A 21,800-nucleotide genomic window follows, 5' to 3' on the forward strand; every position below is an offset into this window, starting at 1 on the left:
GTGAGGGACCGAGTGGGGAGGACGGTGTGGCTTTGTGGGCATAGTAGCCCCATACCACCCTCCCACAGAGGCAAGAAAACAAGATGGAAGATACACTGGATAAGGCCGGAAAACTTTGCCGTGACTCCCTGGTCACCTCCCGTGGGAAGGGAGAACAGCAAAAATTCTCTCTATTGGCTTGGCCTAATTGACTGGTACCCTGCTGGGCCTCTGTGAAGATGGGAAGACAGGAATGTGTGCCAAATCCCTGAGAGTTGAAGGAGTGCCAGCTTCCAGGCTGAGTTACTTTATTAACCATGGCTTCGTCCATTTTCCACCACCCACATCTCAGGGTACACCTGAACGGGGAGGTTTCTGTCTTTTCGATGACCCCTCCCCCGCCACAATGCTGCTCTATGCTATGTGTTTTGGCTCTAACTTTTAAATGCCACCTTTCTTGGGTGCCCCCCTGCACTGTAAGGGATGTGCATGCCACACTGCCAGGAAGCTCTGGGAACATGACAGCAGAGGACTCTGCCAGTTGCAAGGTGCCCAACAGTGACTCTGTGCTATGAAGCTCTGTCCCACGGAGCTGGTGCTCCAGCTGGGGTTGGGAAGCAGACAGGTCTGAGGAAGGGTGTGGAGTGCAGACATGAGGTGATCACTGGATCTTGCTGGCTTCCAACAAGCTTCGGGTTCAGAGAGAGACCCTGACTCCAAAAGACTAAAGTGGAGGGTGATGGAAGAGGACGTCTGGCCTCTAACATCCAGGGCCTGCAACAACCCTGTGTGAGTTCAAGACCAGCTAGAGCTACATACTGAGACTCTGTCTCAAACAACAAACAAACAAACAAACAAACAAACAAAACCCCACACGGGTTGCTGTGATACTCAACACAGGCCGACTGGAGAGCTGCATCCTGTCCATGACATCATAATCACTTCTACCAACACATGGCACTCGACCACAGACATGTACGCTGCACACTGTGCCCTGCCTATAAAAGTATCACATCACCTCCATCAGTGCATGGGGGACCTGTGGGACTTGGAGTTTGAGTGCTGACTGGCTGTCTGTGCTGCCAGTCAGGCATGCGCCATCCTGTATGTTCCCTACCTATCAGAATGAGCTTCGTACTCTCCCTTGGCACTGCCCATCCACCACCAGGTGACTCTTTGTCTCTCCAGCTACTTGTTACTCAGTGTTAGTCCAGGCTGTGGTGGCACCAGGGCAGGAGCCCTTCGCTGGCAGCTGGTATGTGGTTTTTGGTGTTGGTCTTTAGCTGAGGTTCTTGCTTCATTCCTAACCCTTCTTAGGCTAACAGGGCCCAAAGTTCTATAGCAGACCATGCTCAGGAAGGTGAGCGGGAGACAGGGCTGGGCTAAGCTCTAGAAAATCCCCTGGCTAGGCAGGAAAGCGTGCTCGGCGGGTGGTCTGAATGAGAATGGCCACCACAGTCTCATGTGTTTGAATGCTTGGTCCCTAGTTGGTGGGAGAGTTTGGGAAGAACTAGGAGGTGTGGCCTTTTCGGAGGAGGCTTGTCACTGGGGCTGGGCTTTGTTTCAAAAGCCCACGCCAGGCCCAGTCTTACTCTGCCATGAGACTACAGACTGGGTGTAGTGCTCAGCTGTTGCTCCAGTGCCAAGCCTGTCACCGTGCTTCCTGCCACGATGATCATGGACTAACCCTCAGACGCTATAAGCCAGTCCCCAGTTAAACGCTTTCTTCTGTAAGTTGCCTTGCTCATGGTGTCTCTTCATAACAACACATTATTGATTAAGATACTCAGCCTAATGTTGGATGGACAGACTGACTAGTTGCCTTCGGGGATAGACACTATTTCTTCAAGCTGTGTCCCCTCAGGAGGGGTGACAGGGGTATACGTATTGGGCCACATTCAGTCCTTGTGTTTTCACTGGAACCACTTGTGGACAGTTTAGTCACTGCCAGAGACCCTGGCTGTTCATTCAACCACAGTCCAGGTTTCTTGCGGGTGGCTGGATGCCATTTCCACCCACAGAGGAAGTATCTTCCCAGACACCTTGCTCCCACTGTGGGGAAGAGCCAGAGGAGGTTCTTAGGAGATGTTGAGGTCTTTAGCCTGTGTCCCGAACTCAAAGGTGGCTATCTGGGCCAGTGAGATGGCTCGCTGGAGAAAGAGCCTTGCCTTCAGGCACGAGACCTGAGTTCTGTCCCTGGAACTCTTGTGCTGGGAAGAAAGAACAGACTTATGCGAGTTGTCTTCTGATGCCCTCATCTACGTGTCAGGCTGCCACAAAATAAAGAAACGAACCTGCCTTAAGCATCCCACTTTTTGTTTTGCTTGGGGTGCATGGTTTAATAAGTGAAAACACAAAACTGACATGAACAAAGCCCATTTCTAACAGGCCCTGGGCTCTGTCTCCAAAGGCAGCCAGGCCTGCAGGGAATGAAAAGTAGACAAATGTCTTGATCCAGGCAGTACCATTCCAGCCCCGGGAACACTGCGCTTGTTCTGAGGGACACCCTACCAGTTCCAGGGGCAGCCTTCTTGCTCCAGGCCCATCACACTGGCCGGAAGCCACAGGCCACAGCAGCAGGGCTCTTCCTCGAGTCTCAGCGTCACAGAAGCAACACTGAGATCAGGGATAGTGGAGGCAATATCAAGCCACTCCCGGGAAACCCACTGAGGGTGCCGCACAGGAAGGCACTGTGCTTCAGAGTGTGGGCGGCGATGCCCTAAACACCATGGCATGAAGTGTGCAGACGGAAAATGCCGGTGGCTTTCAAGTCCTCAGTGACAGATGCTGTGCTGCTCCCCCTCACCTCGACCCTTGCTGTGCTACACCCCACTTTCCTCCACTTGCTGCTCCCCCACTTTCCCTCTTCTTCCTGAAAGTGGCAAATACAGGCCTGCCTTCTTACCAACTCGAACAGTGAGAAACTGAACTAGGCTCTGACAATTCAGATGGCATCTCTGAGCTGCTGGCCAGCGTGGGCGGACACTGCCTCCTGCCCTTGCTCTGTGGAGAGAGAGTACAGTAGTGATGGACTGTGGAGATGGTGACTCTGTGAGCTCTGCAGGTTCAGGCCCCGCTCCAAATCCAACCATCTTAGCAGAGCCCTGCTAAGCACTACCGCCATTTCCATTCCTGTGCTACCTGACAGAAAAGGCTCAGAAAAGTCAATCAGAAGAGTTGGGACAAGCCCACAAGCTCCTTTCAGAGTTGTCCTCAACACCCAGTGTTGTGTCTTGGGGAAAGCCACACCCCAACTTAGAGTGCTGAGGTGAAGATGCTTGGCCAGGTGCCAGCTGAGGGAGTAGAGGGAGGACCTCGACATTTGGTGCTATTGCAGGTGCCCAGCCTGACAATGGAGTCTTATCTATCCGATGCATCCAGAACCCAGGGGGACTGGCCTTCCGCGTCCCTACTATCCCCACCAGCCCGGAGATCCCCTCTTCAAGGGACTTCCAATCACAGGAGAGGACTAGGCCTTAATCTTGCCTCATACAAAAAAGGGAGAAGTTCACCTGGTCACTCAGGGGGGGAATAAGACAGCCCCAAATTCTGTCTGTGCCCACAGTAAGTGCTTAAGGGAAAGATGCTACTGTCAAGGCCCACTGAGGAGGGCAGAGATGGAAGGAAGGGGAGGAAGCTTGGCATCATGAAGGATGCCCCTTTCTTGAGGGCCCAACCCTAGCACTGGATACCTGCTGCCACAGAGTTTCCACCTGCTCACACAGCACTGGCTGACACCATCGGAGGCAGCTTCTCCCGTTGTCCAGCACAGCCCAGCACAGCCCAGCACAGCCCAGGAGATGGCCTTTCCTGGTCTGCCCTTGCTCTGTCTTGCTCTCCCACTGCAGTGGGGCAGGCCACCCTCTCAAAGCCTCCCCTGGTACGCATGGGCCACATCCCTCATGGAGGCCCACCCTACGCTGGCTTCCCGGCAGAGGCTCTTCACAAGGAGAAGGAGTGCACTTTAAGGGTTGATATGAACTTGTACTCACCTAGATTTCTAGCATCGTGGCCAGCCATTTCCCTTGTTGCCAGCCAGCTAGCAAACAAAACTATAGGTGACAATTGGGTTTTTATGATTTACTGGGAATCAAAGACAAAGGGGGAGTTTTTCGTCTTGTTTTTGCTTTGACAGGTTTAGAAATTTGTTGTACTGCATTGATTCAATTTTCCTTGATTCCAGCCATCTTTCAATAATGCAGCCTGCTTCTGCTGGCTGGGTACATATGAGAAAACCCCAAGGAACCAAGGATATTGAAATAGTTCTGCCATTTCCATCTTTGAGACAAATGTTCCTCTCTGAGGAGCTGTGGTGGCACACGTGACTGGCAGTCTTCTCTGCACGGAGGAGGATGCATGCTAGTGCTGGCCTATGACAGAGACAAGCCCAGCAGGGCCTCCTGCAAATCCCCGCTGTCTCAGGCCTAACTCCCTGGACCTTTCTTTTGGACCCTGAACCTGGTGTCTTTCTTATGAAGCCCAGATGGCATCAAATCAGCCACTCAAATGGGGGTCTGGTCAGGTAAGGGGACCTAGGACACTACTCTGAATCATAGAGAGGCTTGGCGAAATCTCAAGGTCCTGGTGGCAAATGATGAGATAGAGGTCAAGGTGCTAATTAGTCACAGTCAACACCAGTGATGGGTGCATTCAGGGTGACTCACTGTTTTTCCCTCAGAAGGACTCTTGCAACCATCTTTCCTAAAACAAAGCCCTGAAGCCTTAAGGGACAGGGACCCTAGAAGATGAGCAGTGTCCCAAGCCCAGTGTACTTACCTCCTTTTCAATTTCTGCCAGGGACTTGATGGTGATCCCCAAGAGATCAAAGGGCTGCATCTGAAAAATACAGACCGAGTTACCCTTTCTGATGGCTGGAGAATGCCCCTTGCTTTTGTGACTATTATGGTGCTCAAGCTGTCCTAGCACTTCTCCCCCTTCCCACAGAAACGGACATTGTGACATCCAGGCATTACGGGGTCCAAGGAGAAAGCACACAGTGGTGGGCTGAATCTGTATCACAAGACTGCTTTGTCACATATCCACAGCACTGACCGTGGTGGGGGGGGAGTGAGGGGATCATGGCCTCCTGGAAGATGGGCCTGCAGTCAACTAATTTATCCTCTCTTCTGCTACCAAAGGAGAAAGTGAGTGAGATTTATGCTTTCGTGATGGAGTATGAGGCCAGAAGAGTCTAAACCAGTGGCCACCTTGACTGTTGCCTCTATAGAACAGTGGCAGGTCCAAGGAGTACCAGGGTTTACAGTATCTCGGGAAGGATCCGGTGGGTCTTTGGAAGTGACAGGAGAAGGAAATAACTGGCCTCAGGTCAGGGTGGTGAAAGTGACAGTGTTGTACATTTACAGGAGCTCTGCAGTTCCATGGACAGTGGGACAGAGAAGCCTGTGCTCAAACACCTGAGCCTCCGGGTCTGTAAGGCCGCAGAATCCTTCCAGATGCACAGGCCTGGCCTCCTACAGCACCACCAGCAGTAGAGCCTGAAAACCCCACAGAACCCAGGTACTTTGTTGGTTTGGACCCAAAGCCCTGTGGTGGGTGTGGGCCTAACGCCTGCACAGGACCACAAGGAGTCCTGAATGGTGGGAGGTCAGAGGTGGCTCCGGAGCCCAAGGCTCTGGGGTCCAAAATGCCTTGTGGTGCAGGATAGGTTAATCTCATTTCTTTATTCAGCTATATTTCACTTATCTTATAGAGAGTATGTGAGCAGGGACACACACATGAAGGTCAGAGGGCAACTTTCAGGAGTTGGTTCTCTTTCCACCTTGCTGAGCCAGGGTTTCTCTTGTTTCTACCATCCTTCGCACTCTAGGCCAGCTGGCTCATGACTCCCATCTCTGTGGGGTGCTAGGATTACAAGTGCATATGACTGTATCCGGCTTTTTAAGTCAGTTCCTGGGCCTGAACACCAGCAGTTAGACCTGTGCCGCAAGCCCCTTCACCTGCTGAGGCATCTGGATGCCCCCTCATCTTTCCTTTAAAAGCCACATTTAAAAGCTTGTTAAAAGTGGCATGGGTGGGCCCTTCTGGTCTTGCTGTAGGGGGACTAGCAGAGAAGCACTTGGAAGGGCTTAACACGGGCCTTGGCCTGCATCTGTGGCCTTGAGCGCTTGCTGAATTGGCAGTAGCACATTTGTGAAGGCGAACTTGGGACAGGGCCACCAAATTAGACCCTGAGCTCCTGGGGCTGTTCTACCAGTAGCCACAAAACAGTTTGGCTATGTTGGAGATGCCAGCCTGCATGATGTGAGAACGGGGCTGCCTGCCCGCCTGGGCCGGGAGCAAGCAGAGGTCCAGCTGTTGCATCATTAGGCTCTAACTATTCCACTAAACTTTCCCAACTGGAGCTGGTGAGCAGGGCAGAACAGCCTCTCCCAGGGAGCATGTAGGAGAGGTGCCAGCGTCTCCATGGCAACGTAGCCCTGCGGCGTCTGCGGAAGTTCCTCAGGCTCCCCATGTCACGTCAGGAGCATTTTTCAAGATTAAGCACTTACCAGAAGGGTTCAGAGGAAGCCTATTATATTTCATAAAAATGGAAACGACAGAGCAGGTAAGATCGCCAGCCGGGTAGTTTTAAACTGGGTCCAAGAAAAACACTGAAGGGGTCTTTAGCTAGGCCAAACTAGGGCCTTGGTGTTTAGTAAAGCTTCAAAGAAATCTTCTTCAGGAAGGATAAAAGCCAGAAATAAAGTTTAGTGACCCAGTGTGGCTCAGGCTTGCATAGCTGAGAGGGGGTGAAGGCTGTCGTAAGGACCAGGACCATCAGAGGGGTGTCTCCAGGACGGTATAAAGCCCAGTACAGGGCCCTGGCTGTAGCAGGGACTTCCCACGGTCTGGATACTGGTCTCTGCTCTTGGCTGGTTCACCTACTCCCTCTGTCATTCAAGAGCCTCAACCTGGGCAGAGACCACAGCCAGAGGCACTTGCCACTGTGCCGCAGCAGAGCATGCAGGACCCACAGAATGAGGTAATGACACTGGGGAAACGAGGACCAACTCCATCACCAGGAAGTAAAGAACTAAGGCCATGTGTGGTGGCCACCTGTGAAACAAGGCTCACTGCACTTGAAAGGTAAAAGCTTGGCCCTGCACTCATCTGCTCAGGGTCTCTAGGATCTGGAACCCCACCTGCTCTCTTCCATTTCTCAAGCACTTGTGAGGTGCAGGCCCCAGCTGAAGGGCCCAGAGACAAGCAGAATGCATCCCAGCTCTTAGAAGTTGTGCCTTCTGGTTTCAGAGGTCAGCATCCAGAGGGAGAGAGAAACCCAGGCCCAGGGAGTTGCAGGTGCTGAGAGTAGCTGAGGGACTTCAGGTTAAGGTGGGAGAGGAGGAGGGGATCATGCATAAAACTTACACTTTCTGGAACACAGGAGAACTTCTCTGAAATCATAAAAGGCACACCATCCATTGCTGCAAGAGAAAAAAGGAGAGGAAGGCACTTAGGACACCACTGCTGCCCAGAAATCTAAGACATCAGTTCAGAAAGGACCAGTTGAGTCCCTGGCTAGAGGCAGGAACTACCCCAGTCAAGTGGGTAGGGGCTACAAAGTGGGACAGGACGCCACCTGTTCCTAGTGACGACATCCTACCAAGGGACGCAGATGCTTGCGTGCATCCTCTGAGTGCAGGCAGTCATGCCGAGAGGATCAGGGCTGGCGTGGAAGCCCTTGCCTACCCACATCCAGGAGTCTGAGCTATACTGTTAGTGGTGGGAGCCACCACGGAACTGACAGCAGAAAGTGATGTGCGGCTGCAAGGGGACAAGGACACCCTGGGAAGAAGCCAGCAGGGGCGTGTTCAGGGTATATTCTCTAGGCTGAGCTACAGATCCTCTTCTGGGTGGTAGTGGGTACTCATCAGTTTCCGTGGAAAGACGAGTGGTTCGGCACTCAGGACGGTCAGCCTGAGTCCTGGCCTGGGCTTGGGGTGAGCAACTGAATGCATATGCAGAAGAAGGTTGGCTAACAGCTGGGAAGTGTGCTCTAGGTCTTCAGGGAGGACCTGGCAGAGTGGGCTCAGGGTGTACGTGGGTAAGGGGGCAGGGGAACACATGCTCACAGTTCCTGATTCTCTGTCATGGCTTCAGGGCTGAGTCAAGACGTGCTCATGTGCTTCATTACAACAGGACATGAGGGACAGGGCATGGAAAGAGCAGCCTGTGAGTGGGGAGTGCAGGGATCCCCTGCAGTCTGTGTCTAGATCTCCAGTGCCAAAGTGGTGGTGGGTGGTCTTGCCGTTGAGGAGGACCACGTAGTGCAGGGCCCTCACACTGTCATCTGTGGACAGACAACTGACTGGGCTGCCTACTGAGCCTAAGGTCTGACCCTTAGGGTCAGACTTTGCAGAGCTGCAGCCTGCAATGAGAGGGCGGTTTGTTGCAGAACATGGTTTTGGATTGGATATTGTGCCTCTCTGTTTCCTAAAATGAAGGCTCCCCTGGTGTTCAAATGCTGAGGCTAGCTTTTAGGGATGGGGAAGAAGAGAAGCAGAGAGGAAAAAAGAATGAAGGGCGAAGGAATGGAATCTGGTCCTGGCTGTCTGATCTGTGAGATGGGCCACACAGTGTAGACTGGGCTGTGTTCATAATGACTGCAGGGAAGGGGGGAGCAAAGAGCAGGGCTGCCTGCACTGACAGCCTGCTCTGCAGGCCCACCTCCTCTGTGTGCCTCCCAGGCTCAACAAACACCTGCGGCAGGGGCCGTCTCCCACTGCAGCTCGGCCCTACAACCCAGAAGACAAGGCTGGGTGCTGGCATGATGTGACCTATGCTTGTACAGGAAGGAGAGAGAAAGTCCAAAGAGTTTCAGTTGCCCACATCCAAACATCCTAGCACCCCCTGAGAGCCTGCCGCAGCAGACACACTACTGTGTATAAAGAATCCTTGGGAAGCCACAAGCCTGTGGAGCGGGAGGGAGGCAAGTCCTATGAACATGCACGAAGAGGCCACACCAGCTCCTGCCACTGACCACCCAAAGAGAGCTGTAAGCTTTTGTTCACACACATGGCTTCTGTGTGCTCCAACCTCGAATGCTTGCAGGGCCCAGGGCCCTCACGTCACTTCTGATCACTTTGAGATGATGAAGCAGAGGCTCTGTACTTCGGAGCCTCCTGAGGTCACACAGGCGGGAAGCAGTACGTTGGAAGCCCTGTCTTATGAGGCGTGGACACAGACAACAGTATTTTACCCACGTGTGGCTGCAGGAGCGTGCAGGGCACCGCCCCCGCCATTGTGCAGTAACTGAAGCTTCTCCTTGCCTACTTCCACACTCAAGTCCTCACCTGGAGCCCTAAGGGAGCTCTGAAGCCTCCCAGCTGACAGAGGGGTGGTGGTAGCAGGTTCACTCCGGCCTGCACTGCCGGCAGCGATGGAAGCCCCTTTTCCCAGTCCTGACTGCAAACAGGAGCCTGGGCAGTCAGACCCTCCTCGCTTGCGCGAGAGAACAGATCTTAGCCTGTCTGGTGGAGTCAAGCAGGCAGAGACCAGAGAGGAACAGCATGGGGTTCTCGACAGCACGGGACACGGTGAAGCAGATGCTTCCTCCAGCCCGAACTTACTGACCAAATTTCATTTAAAAGATCTAGTGTGTGAGAGATGGCTCCGTGGTTAAGAGCACTGGCTGCTCTTGCAGAGGACACTGGGTTCCATTTACAGAACCCACATGGTGGCTCACAGCCACCTGTAACTCCAGTTTCAGAGGATCGACACCCTCTTCTGGCCTCCAGAGTACTGTATGTGTGTGCTGCACAAGCAGGCATGCAGGCAAAACATTCATACACATAAAACAGACAAATCTTAAAAAAAATCTAGTGGGGGAAGAGAGACCGCTCCTCAGGTAAAAGGTGCCTGCTGCACACATGCAGCAACTTGAGTTTGAGCCCCGTAATCACGCAGAGATGGAAAGAGGGAAGGGTCCATGAAGCTTCCATGTAGCTTCCGCAAGTGGCATGCACATCCCCTTCATATGACACAGCCTAGGCACTGAGAAGCACATTAGCCAACTGCTCTGAAGTAGGTCAGGCTATCACCTACTCTCTAAAAAGAAATGTATGGCCCGATGGGGACCTAGTGGGAATGCTTGGTAACTGACAGTGGAATCTGATGAAGGGCTCAGAATGCCAACATTTGGGCTATGCCAGGTCCACGTAACACCTTGTACTTTAGGTCCAGCTGTGCAGGATGAGTGGAAGATGTGCACAGTAGCAGAAGGGGAAATGGCTCGCTGTCGGCTGGACACGCCGATGTGATTTGACTGCTGAACATGAAAGGTGTCCTTCTCAAGGCCACAGTGCCACCGCATTGCCACAGGACCTGGGTGCCACCTGGTCTGCTCTGAGCTTGAGAGTGACACCTAGTGCCAGCATGGTATTCTCTCAAGACCATCCTGAAAGGGAGCATATCTTGGGACCCTAAGCTAAGCCCATATGGAAATGAAGAGGCAGAATCAGGTCTGCTGCCTCAGGGGGGCGGGACCCCGCCCAGCAACCCAGCATTTGGCACATGGGGAACGGGCAGAGAGGGGCTCCCATCCAGACAAGAGAAGGCTGAGCTGCTAGGAAGCCACCACCACAGGGAGACGGCTGGGCGGACTGACCGTGGTTCAGGGGGCCTCACTCTCCTCTCGGAAGATGCGCTGGGCGGAGCGAACATGGTAATACTTGCTGGGGTACTGGGTAGGGTCTCGTGTCGCAGTGTTTAGCTGCAGGAGGTAAGCCCCTTCAAGTTCAACAGCATGCATTCCTAGGAGCCTTATCTGGACAGCCTTCCATATTTGAAAATATTCAGAGGTTTGGCAGACAGCATCCTTAGAATGATGGCACACGTTTTCCATGTGATCCCCAAGACTGCTCTGTCCTCCCTCTCATGGGGAGCCCCATTCCCCTCTTTACTCTTTCTTTTCCCAGCCAGGGCTGGCATGTTTTCATCAGTACCGCTATAGAGCTGAGGCACGGCTCTCTGTCCCAGCTGCCCTGCTGGAGGACATGGCTCACAGGTCACCGCCCTGCCAGTCAGCAAGAATCAGGGCGGGGCTTCTCTCCCTGATCCTGCCTGACCTGAGCATAGTCATGCCACAGAATCAGGAATGACAGCAGGTATTGGCCCTTTCTCCAGGTAGGCTTCCCATTAAAAAGGCTCCTCCAACCTGGAGGTGACAGGAGAGAAGAAAGGCCCTTTGAAGATGTCTTCCACAAAAAAGAAGAAAGGAAGGAAACCCATGTTCCTCCCCACGTACAAGGCAGCGAACTTCACCAAAGTGCTTAACTGTCAACCTTCTCACTGCAGCCTCTAGCCACCGAAGTCAGGCCCAGGCCTGATGGGAGTGGGTCTCAGGCTCACAGGCTGGCCTTTGGGGAAAGGATGGGCTGGGGGCTCAGAAGCTCAGAGTTCCATTTGCAGTTCATGCCAGGGCTACCACACCTCTGGGCCTGTCTGTAAATGGGCCTCGTAGTACAGTAGCTTATGAGACAGACACAACATCTGACAACAGTCAGGGGCCAGGCGCTAGGGGAGAGCTCCCTGGCATGGTGGCTTCTGGTACCTGATTAGAAGCTACGTCCTTTCAATATCAGGCCACTGCTTTCTTCTTTTTACTTAAAAAAAAAAAAAAAAAAAAAAAAAAATTGGTGGCAGTTTTAACAAATGCTGATCCATGGATTGGAGCAACAAGGAGCAGATGAAAGTGAGGATGTGCCGCGGGCTCTGTAGCGCAATTAGCATTCTCCTAAACAAACGAGCTTCAACAGAGCTGTAATTAAGCGGGCCTGTAATTAAGTATATGCCCTTTATCATAACGATCATGCTTAAAAATGGCACGAAGCACGGAACTGTGTTATTAATGCTGTAATCCCAGACTGAAGAGCCAGTACATAGAAATCTGCGTGTCAGGCCTGTCACCGCGAGTGTTTGTAAAATACATTAAAGAAAGAAGCCCCCAAACAATGAGCTCGTTCAACTGTTCTTTTTACAACCAGGCAGCACAAGTCAAGAGGACTGTGAATGCTTACAGATCCCGAGGTTTAAACAAATAAAGCTGTAATCTGCTGTGTGCCCCACCCCCCGCTGCAAAGAGGCGATGGAGCCGGTGGCTAAGGCTGTAGCGCTTTGTTTTCCCCCTTTCTTCAGCTGACCTACATCCTGTCTCAGCTGCTCTCAGGCAAGCATGCTGCACCTGGCTGGACAGCAAATCCAACCCCAACCCCACCAGCTTCTGCTCCCTCCTTTTGTGTGGAAACTACCATTTTACTTTCCAAAGCAGTCGCCAGAGCTCACTTTTGATTCCCCCATCTCCACAGAAGCCTCCTGGCTTCTTCAGATGGCACAAACCACCCACTGACCAGCTCCAGAGGGTTCCTGACCGTAGGCTCTCCATCATCACCCAAAGCTGCTAAGAACAGTCAACTCCATGCCTCCTTGACATTCTCCACAAGCAGAAGGGACAAGGCAGGACACCTGGATTTCATCTCGACATACTTGATAAAGAGCTGTAAAATAGAGCTGTGAAAATGTAAACTTTAAAACAAGTTCCCATTCCCAGCACTTCAGTGGTTACAGTGACCACGCAGCGTCAGGTGAGCCCAGGCAATGGTACCTGGATGCCCTCGAGAAGGCATGGAGAACTGGCTTATTGGCAGGCAGTCACTTTTGGAACTGAAATGCAGTTGGAATGGAGGGAGGCCTTTAATCTCATGTACCTGCTTGGAGCTTGGAGCAGTAAATAACCAGTACCCCACCGCTTTCTAAACTCTTCTTCCTTGTGGCATTCCCAAAATGCTTTGCAGTTTTGGATGGGAAAAGTGCCAGCAACCCAAGATCTCAAGGCCACTTCTCAAAACTCATTTGCAAACCAAAACACGGGGGCGTCCTGCTTTCTGGGTGACTCACTTTGGAGATATTGGAAGATATTTGTAGACGCCTCCGGAGCTGTCTTGCTCGGTGACATTCCAATTGAGTTTACACAAGGCCAACAACTTCCTTCTAGGTCCCCAAAGTAATTTGTTTTGCTGTGTTATTCATAAGCCAAAAGAAGCAATTTATCAGCCACAGCCGGAGACTCCAGAGCCCCACGCACAAAAAGAGGAAGGAGAGTGGGCGTCGGTGTCAGACACACGAGCAATGCTGCCAGGTTGTTAGCCAGGTGGCTTTGGATAAGTCGCTTGACCCTGAGTCAGAGTTTCATCTGCCCCAGGATAAGCATGGCCCTCATCTGCAATGCTGGGCAGGGATACTGGAGACAGCAAACATGAATGAGTTGAGCATGGCAGTCCTATGGCAGCCAATTGATACATGATTTTCACATATAAAGCAGAGCCTGTTTCTATGGGGAATGATTTCAGATCACAACCTCCTGTCCCATAACTGCTGTGACCAGGACAAAGGTTGATCTGTTTAAGCCTTTCTTTCAACTGGAAAAGAAAATGAGAACGTCTGGGCCAGTCTTAGGTTGCAATTAGATAAAAACATGAAGCCGATGTGTACAAACAAGCTTCTCAGTTGGCCAGGGGTATAGGAAACAGCTCTCCACAAACTCCACGCACCCACGGTAAACCATCTGACTCATGAGTCCCAATCCAAAGGCTTTCAGAGGCACAGATGCAATGCCTCTACTGGCATGACCCAACAGTGCCCTCCCTGGCCTCTTACCCTCTCCAGAGTTACAAGCGAAGTTTGATGTGGAAACAAGGTCCTGTACCATGTAGGTAAGGAGTTAGGTGTGAGGTGACTGAAGAGAACCAAGACTGCCTCTTAGCCAAGTCGGTGGATAGGTGCTGTTGTGGTTAAACCTCCCTGAAGCTGCAGCTAGGCTTGCACTATATCCTCCATAGGCACTAATGAAGGGTCCATATGCTCAAGAGACCTGGCACTAATGCCATTTGCATTGTGTTTTTTACCTCAAGCCTTGTCCCATGGGCTTTTCTAGAGGATCATGGGAAGAAATAACATGAAAGGGAAATCTGGTCCATCGTGAGTTGGGAGGGAAGAAGGGTTACCTCACCTCATGAATATACCATCTCATAAATATCCTAAAACTTTGAACTCCATATCATAGAATGCACTAGGCTGCATCCCATGTTGGGGTAGCTCACGCTGTCTTTGACTGTTGGCTTTGCTCTGCTAAATGAAATCTCTGTGCTTTGACTGAATTCTGTCCTTCAAGAAGACAAGAACCAAGGACACCCCCAACAGTAAGTTCAACTGTGTATAAGCTGTAGAGGAGTCCTAAAGGGCCATGGAGGACTGCTCAGCGAGGGAGGGTTTGTTTATGCATGTGCAAGGCCCTGGCTTCCACCCCCAGCACCACAGGCAAAAACAAAACAAAAGCAAAACTGTTATAAATAAGTCAGAGGTTAACCTACAGGAACCTCCCACAAATGGACAGTCCCTAGGTTCTGTTGGGCACAGGCAATCTGGATCTCACATATACACAGTCATCTCCATACCCCATCTCTACACAAACTGCTTGACACTGTCACTGTAACTGAGGGGCAATTTCCTTCCACATCCCTAGTACCATGTGTCAGATCCCTAGTATCAACAGGTCTTGGCCCCCTGCTCAGAGCAGCCCTTCCTTTAATGCAGACACCTGGTCAGGTGAGGGAGGGTCTTGAAGAGCTCTGAGAGCAGGAAGGGCAGAAGGACATGTCCTACACCTGGAAGGCACAGAAACCCGGCCAGAACAGCTGTGTTCCTCTACAGGGAAAGCCGTTTAACTTAATAACTGCAATGGCTTCACTCCAAGGCCACTTACACTTGGCTTAAGGTGAAGACAGCTGTCTCAGGGACATGTCCATGGGAGTAACAGGGGCCTCTGTGGTCAAGAAGTTCTGGGGTCAGCTTTCACACCTGCTGGTTAGCAGGAGATGAAGCATGGGAGCCTGACTGCAGAATGGGCCCAAGGAAGGCCTGTTCCTGAGTTCTCAAAGAGTCTAAAACAAGGGCTTCCACACAGCTGCTTCGTGTTACTGGACAAAGCTTGGTGGTCTCCAGACAGGCCCTGCTGGGTGAGCATCCCACACAGCCAGCTTCATGAAGGCAGACACCTCAGGAGGGAAGATGCACCTTCCCTTCTAGGGCCTCTTTTCACCTCAACACCAACACAAACAATTTTCAATTGTACTTTTTGAATGTCTCAATATATGAATCTGGTTTACAAGGAATCCACCCCTAAAGGCCAGCTAAGTTAAAACACCCTGAAGCCCAGAGCCAGGGGTCTGCATGGGTCTTGGGCCACTAGAAATACGTGTGTGTGTGTGTGTGTGTGTGTGTGTGTGTAAACCAGCGTCATAGTGTAACTGTTTGCATTTTTCCCCTAGCTGTGGAACTTTCCATATCAGAAAGTAAAGCTTTAAGTCAGGATTTTTTAAACAGTTGCATGTGACAGGGGCAGAGAACCACAGCCAGCTCCTAAGGGACCTTGACTGTCATCCCAAATGTCTCCTGAATGGGCCACACAGCCTGTGGGCTGGAGAGTGGGGAGAGTCACTCCTTTGCAGATGGGCCATTCCCAACCATCCAGTCTAGCCAGGATGCCTGAAGAAGCACCCGGGGGACTATCCCAGCTAGTCTTCTGTCACCTTCACACAAGTTAGCATCATCTGGGAAGAAGAACCTGCATCGGAACAGTGCCTCCTTCAGATGGCCTGCTGGAAAGTCTATGAACATTTTCTTTCTTTTTTTTTAACTGAAAAAAATAATTTTTATATAATATATTTTGATCATGTTATCACCCTCCCTGTGGAGTGCTTTCTGAGTTAATGATTGATGAGAAAGGGCCCAGGTCACTGCGAGTGGGGCCACCCCTGGGCAGGTGGTCCTGGATGGTATAAGGAAGCAGGAGGAGCAATCTGTGGGGAGCAAGCCAGTAAGCAGCACCCCTCCATGGCCTCTGCTTCAGTTCCTGCCTCCAGGTTCCAGCCTGACTTTCTTCAGTCATGGACTATGATATGGAAGTATAAGATGAAGCAAACCCTTTCCACTCAAATTGCTTTGGCCGTGTTGTTTTATTACACCAATAAAAACCCTAAGACAGACACTGGTACCAGGTTTGTAAGGTATTGCTTTCTTAGACTTGGCCATGTTTTTGGAAAGATTGTGGAGGCATTTGAACTTTGGGCTGGAAAAGCCACTGAGTGTTCAGAGCTCTCATGGGTACTTAGAAGATAATGCTGAGGAGAGCAGATGACAGATGCCTGACTTGTGCAGTTTCAGAGGGAAGTAAAGACTATCCTGTAAGAAGACTGTGCAGTTATGGTCATCTGGGGCTGAAGAATAAGCTGTGATTAAGAAAAGACTAGCATCATTGAGGCAAAACCTTCTGTGTTTCCTCAGCACACAGAAGTTATGGCCCGAAGGGGCCACCTTATGCCGGTAGCAGCGCTTGGAGAGTTTTTAAGTTAATAAGTCTTGCAGGTGATGCTGGTTTTGAAGGCACAAAAAGGTCTTGGAGAGCAGCTGAGGCTTGGTATCATGAGAGCCTAGGAGAGGCTATTGGTGAAGGCACAGCCTCAGCTGCAGTAGAAGCCTCAGGATGGAGCAGTTGTGAAGAGAAGTTGAGGCCTGGCACTATGTGGCAGGGTGAGAATCCGAATAGAGCCCAGGAGAGGCCACTGGTGAAGGCCCGGCCCAGCTGCAGTGGAGACTCCAGCATTTGGGGATGCCAGTACCATGCGATTATTGCCAAGAACAACAGCAGCTGTGCCGTGGAGCCCAGCCTGAGTCTGTGCGATGAGCTGAGGGTTACGAATGGTAGAGCCTGAGGGGCGTGCCGCACAAGCCCTGTGGAACTCGGAGGATCTTAATCGAATTCCAGATCTCACACATCAGGCTTTTGGTGTTACACCGTTGGACGTTGGGTTTGCTTTGATGTGATTATAACTGCACTCTGACTTTTCCGATTTGAAATACGAGGTAGCTCCCCGACCCCCCTTTTCTTTGATGGTACAGGAGGCCACAGTCAGGAGACTTTAGATATTTTGGAGAGACTCTGAATTTTGAAAGAGACCTTGGCTGTTTTAAAAGACTGAATTTTTAAAGTGTTTGAATTTTAATGACTGTGGGATTTTAAAAAATTTGGAATGTGAGGGGCTGGAGAGATGGCTCAGCAGTTAAGAGCATTGGCTGCTCTTCCAGAGGTCCTGAGTTCAATTCCTAGCAACCACATGCCAGCTCACAACTATCTGTAACTCCAGTTCCAGAGGATCTGACAACCTCTCACAGACTTACAGACAGGAAAAACACCAAAACAAACAAAGTAAATAAATCATGAAAATATAGATTGGTGTGTTGACTTGTGGGTTCGCAGCCAAGGGCCTAGGACAGCAGTTCTCAACCTGTGGGTCCTGACCCTTTGTGAGGCTTGAATGACCCTTTCATAGGGGTTGCCTAAGACCACTGGAAAACACATAGCAAAATGTACAGCTATGAAGTAGCAACAAAATAATTTTATGATTGGGGTCACCACAAAGTGGGGAACTAGCTGTACTAACGGGTGTACTAAAGGCAGCATGAGGAAGGTGGAGAACCGCTGGCCTAGAAGCAAGGGCACCTGGAAGCGGCACACATGCTTGGAGCCTTAGCTTTGTCTTTCTGGCACCCTGCTCTTCAAGAAGCCAGCTCTTAGAGAAAGGGCTGATTCTAGACCGGGCAGAAACAGGAAAGACAGAAACATCTTGTACCAGAAACCGAAGACACCCTCACAGAACCACGGAATCATGACAGAAGGGCTTGGAATGGGGCTTGGTGGGGCTCCTATTGGCTAAACATGGGACAATCTGAGAAAATGATGATGGAGCCAGGTATGGTGGTACACGTCTATGATACCAACATTCACGAGGTCAAAGCAAGAGGACTGAGACTTCAAAATTTGCCTGAGCTGCATAGCTAGACCCTGTCTTGGGGCAGGGGAGGCTAGCAAATGAGAACCCACTGGTTCCTACCAAGGTAAATGGATAAATATATACACAGGAAAAAAAGCCCCTCCTTCTCATCAAATGCCAACCCATAAATACTGAAGAAATGGTAGCATGATAAAAGCCAACAGGTGCCAACCCTAGTGAGTGACAGTCACCTCCTGCTGAGGGACAGGCTACTCTAATTGTCCGCACACATCTCAGTTCCCAGATGGCATACCCATTATGGAAAGGAAAGCAGTGACTTCACAGAGAAAACCCAACAAACATATCCAGGGAACCTGAGCTACCCTCAGTGCTGAGTTATAACAGCTCATGGATCCCCCAGTGTCCACTTTGAGGAAGAAGACAGAACCACTCCAGTGCTGTCCCTGCCAGCGTTCACAATGTCCACTTTGAGGAAGAAGACAGAACCACTCCAGTGCTGTCCCTGCCAGCGTTCACAACACACACCTAAGCTGAAGGAAGCCGAGCACAAGTCCAGGATGAGGGACAGTGGCTCAGCAGAAGGCACTGAGGTGCAAGACAGGACCTTCCCCATCCTACTCGCCTCAGGCTAAGCAAGGTGATGGGGCTTCAATCAAGCTGATTTCCTGCCAAGTGCGTGACATGCACATAAGGTTATTATGTCTACCCCAGGGCTGACATCCAATTTTTAATAGGAATTATCTCGAATACTAGATCTCTTAATTATAAAGTATATATCTCTGGGGCATCATTCAAAGTGCTCTAAAGTAGATGTAAATAAATTCAACACTGGGACCCTTTCCTCTTCCCTAGTGACTCCCATGCACCAGCCAGAGAAACCCTGTGGCTAGGACAGAGGCTTCTGAGAGTGGGTAGGGGCTGGTAGGCTGCGAGATACCACACGTGCCTCCTACCCTTGCATCCACATCTCTCTGCAAAGCACTTCTGTCATGGATGCCACCATGAAGTTCAAGCTGCTGTCCCTGCCCTCCCCCAGTGCTTGGCCATGTGACTTGCTTTGGCTAAATGGGTGTTAGACTATGTGATAGCAGTTTGTGCACCTGGGATTGTGGTCCCCTGCTGTGTCCCAGCTGGGCTGGCTGAGTGGGAAGCACGGGGCCACCCTGTGGACTGAAGGCCACCAGTCCTGGCTCTGTGCCTCCCACCTGTGGACGGGACTGCTCATGACCATCCAGTCCACCCGTGGTAAGCACAGCAGAGGAAGACGTGTTGACCCACAGAACCCTGAGCAGTTATCACTGTATCCCAGCTCAAGCCCTAAGTCTTAGGGGATGTAATACGGCAAAGAAACTGACAGGGACTTCATCTTTGAGGAGAAATCTTACAAAAGATTTTCCCAGACTGTTCATATTGCTCACTGAGCCCCTGCACATGGGTCTAGTCACCCCCGGTGAGACGCAAGGATTCAGGAGACTGTGTAAGATAAACATCTGAAATGTTGCCCGTGACTCTCATCTCCACACCAGGACAAAGCCTGAAAAGCTTTCTGAACTGGTTGCTCAGAAGAGCCAGCTCAGCGTCTCTCTCACTCCAGCTTCTCTAGTATTGCTCGATGACAACTGTGTCCCAAGCTCCTCTAACAGTGCCTGGCACCTGTCAGGCACCTGCTGTTATGTAAGCAACAGTGAACGGAGGCCTGGCCATTGTGGGTGGTGCTTGTGAATGGGGCCAACTGTCTGTGTCCCGATGTGTATGTGGCAGGGTCTGGCTTAGATTGGCCTCTAGGTGCTCATGTAGTGCATTTTAACATGGCTGCTGCCTGTGGCCCTCCTGGCTCCTCCTGCCTGGAGAATGTGAGGGTATCTCTGGGCATTAGCATTTTTCAAAGCCCCTGGGTCATTACAGTGCAGCTAGGCTTGAGAAGGCATGGCTGGGCAAGGCCCAAGATCCACCTGAAATGTCCTGGTCTCAGTGAGGACACAACGCCACGAAGAGTAAACACACACTGGTGCCAGCGTCTCAGCTTCGCTCATAGATACGTCTCAGGATTAGACAGCAAAGGTCAGTAATGGTAGGCCTCAGGCTTCGTGCCCTGCTCTTGTTTTCTGGGGCAGGGAGGGAGGGTGTCTCAGATCCCCTGGGCACCGGAGGCCAGTGCGGGCCTTCCCCTCAGGGGCACAGGTATCAGGAGGGTCTGTCCAGGTGACAAGGAGTTGCCAGGGCAGCGAAAGACATACGCATCTAAATCACCACAGCCCTGGGTACTTGGATTAGTACAGTGAGTGGGGAAAGGGGCTTGTGGGGATCACAGAGCTGCTAAGAGGCCTTGGTCTACTGTCTCCCTTTGGATGAAGGATGGGAGAGAAACATGTTTCCAAGCGACATCAAGAGGCCTCACTGACAGCTGAGAGCAGACATGTTTGAGAAGAGTGGGTTTCCATTCCACAGGATGGAGATGTCAGGAGGGGCATGGGGGCATGTCTCCAGGGGGACGTTCTTCATGGACACCAAAGTCTCCTTCCAAGTACAGGTCTTACTGTACCATTCCTTCACCAGGAGACTTCAGCTCTTTCCTACAAGCCCACAGGCCCTAGAATATGGATCCCAACTGTCTTTTGTACTCTAAGTGTCCCTATCCACAGCACCCAGACTTTCGACCTGCTCAGCACCTCTTATTGCTGAGTGTCCAAAGTGCCATGTGCCCTTCTTGCCTCCCTGTCTGTACACCCCTGAAGCCAGCAGAACAATGCCTGCCTGGGCTGCCTCCTGTCTCGCCACTCAGCAGACTCACTCAGCAGCCACCACTCTACCCCTCTGCCCGACATCCTGATTAACAGTGCTTTGAGCTACGGAGATGTCATCACAAAGACATAGAGAAAGACATAGGTGCAGAAATCAGTTCTGCTTCATAATGATTTTTTAAAAAAGATCCTGTGACAAAGGGACAATCCTATCCCTTTATAAGTATCTGTGTACATGTGCGCCAGCTTGTGTAGAGGCCAGAGGTCGGTGTTCAGGTGCTATCTACCTGTTTTTTGAAATAGGGTCTCTCATTGGCTAGGCTGGCTAGGCACGCCCCACCCTCCTAGCACTGGGGTTGGAAGCTTGCACCCCATCTGGCTTTTACCATTTACAGGGGCTCTGGGGATTGGACTCAGGCCTGGAATGTCAGTACTTTCCTGACTGAGACAATCTCCCCAGCCCACGCCAATGCCTTTTCCTTTGATTCCATGCCTGATCCCTATCTTCCCAAGTACTTCAGCAGTAAGAACAGGCCTGTGAACAGCGCATACCAGAAAGATATAGTGTCCCAAGTTTTACTTAAAATTGGAGAGACTACCCACAAGTCAAACCACAACACAGCAGCAACAACAACCAAACCAAACCAAACCAAACCAGACCCCAGGGGTAACATCCTGACACCGAGATCTTCCTCTCTAATTAGTGGAATCAAGAGCCACCGGTGGCTGCAGTAGCTACTGCTGACCACCCCCACGTGGGCATGGAGGATGGACGACCTGAACAACAATCAGGATGATGTGCGGGAGAAGGGGCACCTCATCCACATGTAGGCATGTGTCCCGATGAAAATGGTACAGTAAGGCACGGCCACCCTCCCCACACGGCGCTTTAGCAGTGAGCTCTCTGGGTTGCAGTGACAGGGGATGAAAGCACAGCTTGAGACTGAACCAGTGACTGAAGTGACATCCACTGTGATCTGCAAACCTCATGGGGGGGGGGGGTGCTGCCATCTATCAGGTTGCTGTGTCTGTGAAGCCATGAGCTACCCAGGTTCAGCATTAACCTTTAAAGGGCATAAAGGCAGCTCGCACACACAGGCACGTGTATCCTTTGTATATTGGCAGCTGGTTCACTCTGTAGATCTTTCAGAGAAAAATAGGTGTGAGGCCAGCTCCCGTTTCTGACTGTACCTGTCACACGTATTCCCTGTCAGCTGACAGCAATTCCAAGGGA

General features: G+C 51.3%; 1 protein-coding gene across 4 annotated transcripts in view; it reads right to left on the bottom strand.

Moving 5' to 3' along the window:
• The window catches only part of Mvb12b (multivesicular body subunit 12B), a 154,725-nt gene that overhangs the window by 16,986 nt on the left and 115,939 nt on the right, over positions 1–21,800 (bottom strand). For 3 of the 4 annotated variants that reach the window (XM_060389981.1, XM_060389980.1, XM_060389978.1), the window contains exons 8-9: positions 7,348–7,403; positions 4,756–4,815 (exon numbers count right to left, since the gene is read on the bottom strand). In XM_060389981.1, the coding sequence (XP_060245964.1) occupies positions 4,756–4,815; positions 7,348–7,403 (116 nt within the window). Of the gene's footprint in view, positions 1–3,971; positions 4,019–4,755; positions 4,816–7,347; positions 7,404–21,800 lie in introns of all 4 variants that reach the window. The other variant, XM_060389979.1, reaches the window with a different exon arrangement.

Source organism: Meriones unguiculatus, chromosome 8 (genome assembly GCF_030254825.1).
Source record: "Meriones unguiculatus strain TT.TT164.6M chromosome 8, Bangor_MerUng_6.1, whole genome shotgun sequence".
In the NCBI taxonomy this organism is placed as follows: domain Eukaryota; kingdom Metazoa; phylum Chordata; class Mammalia; order Rodentia; family Muridae; genus Meriones; species Meriones unguiculatus.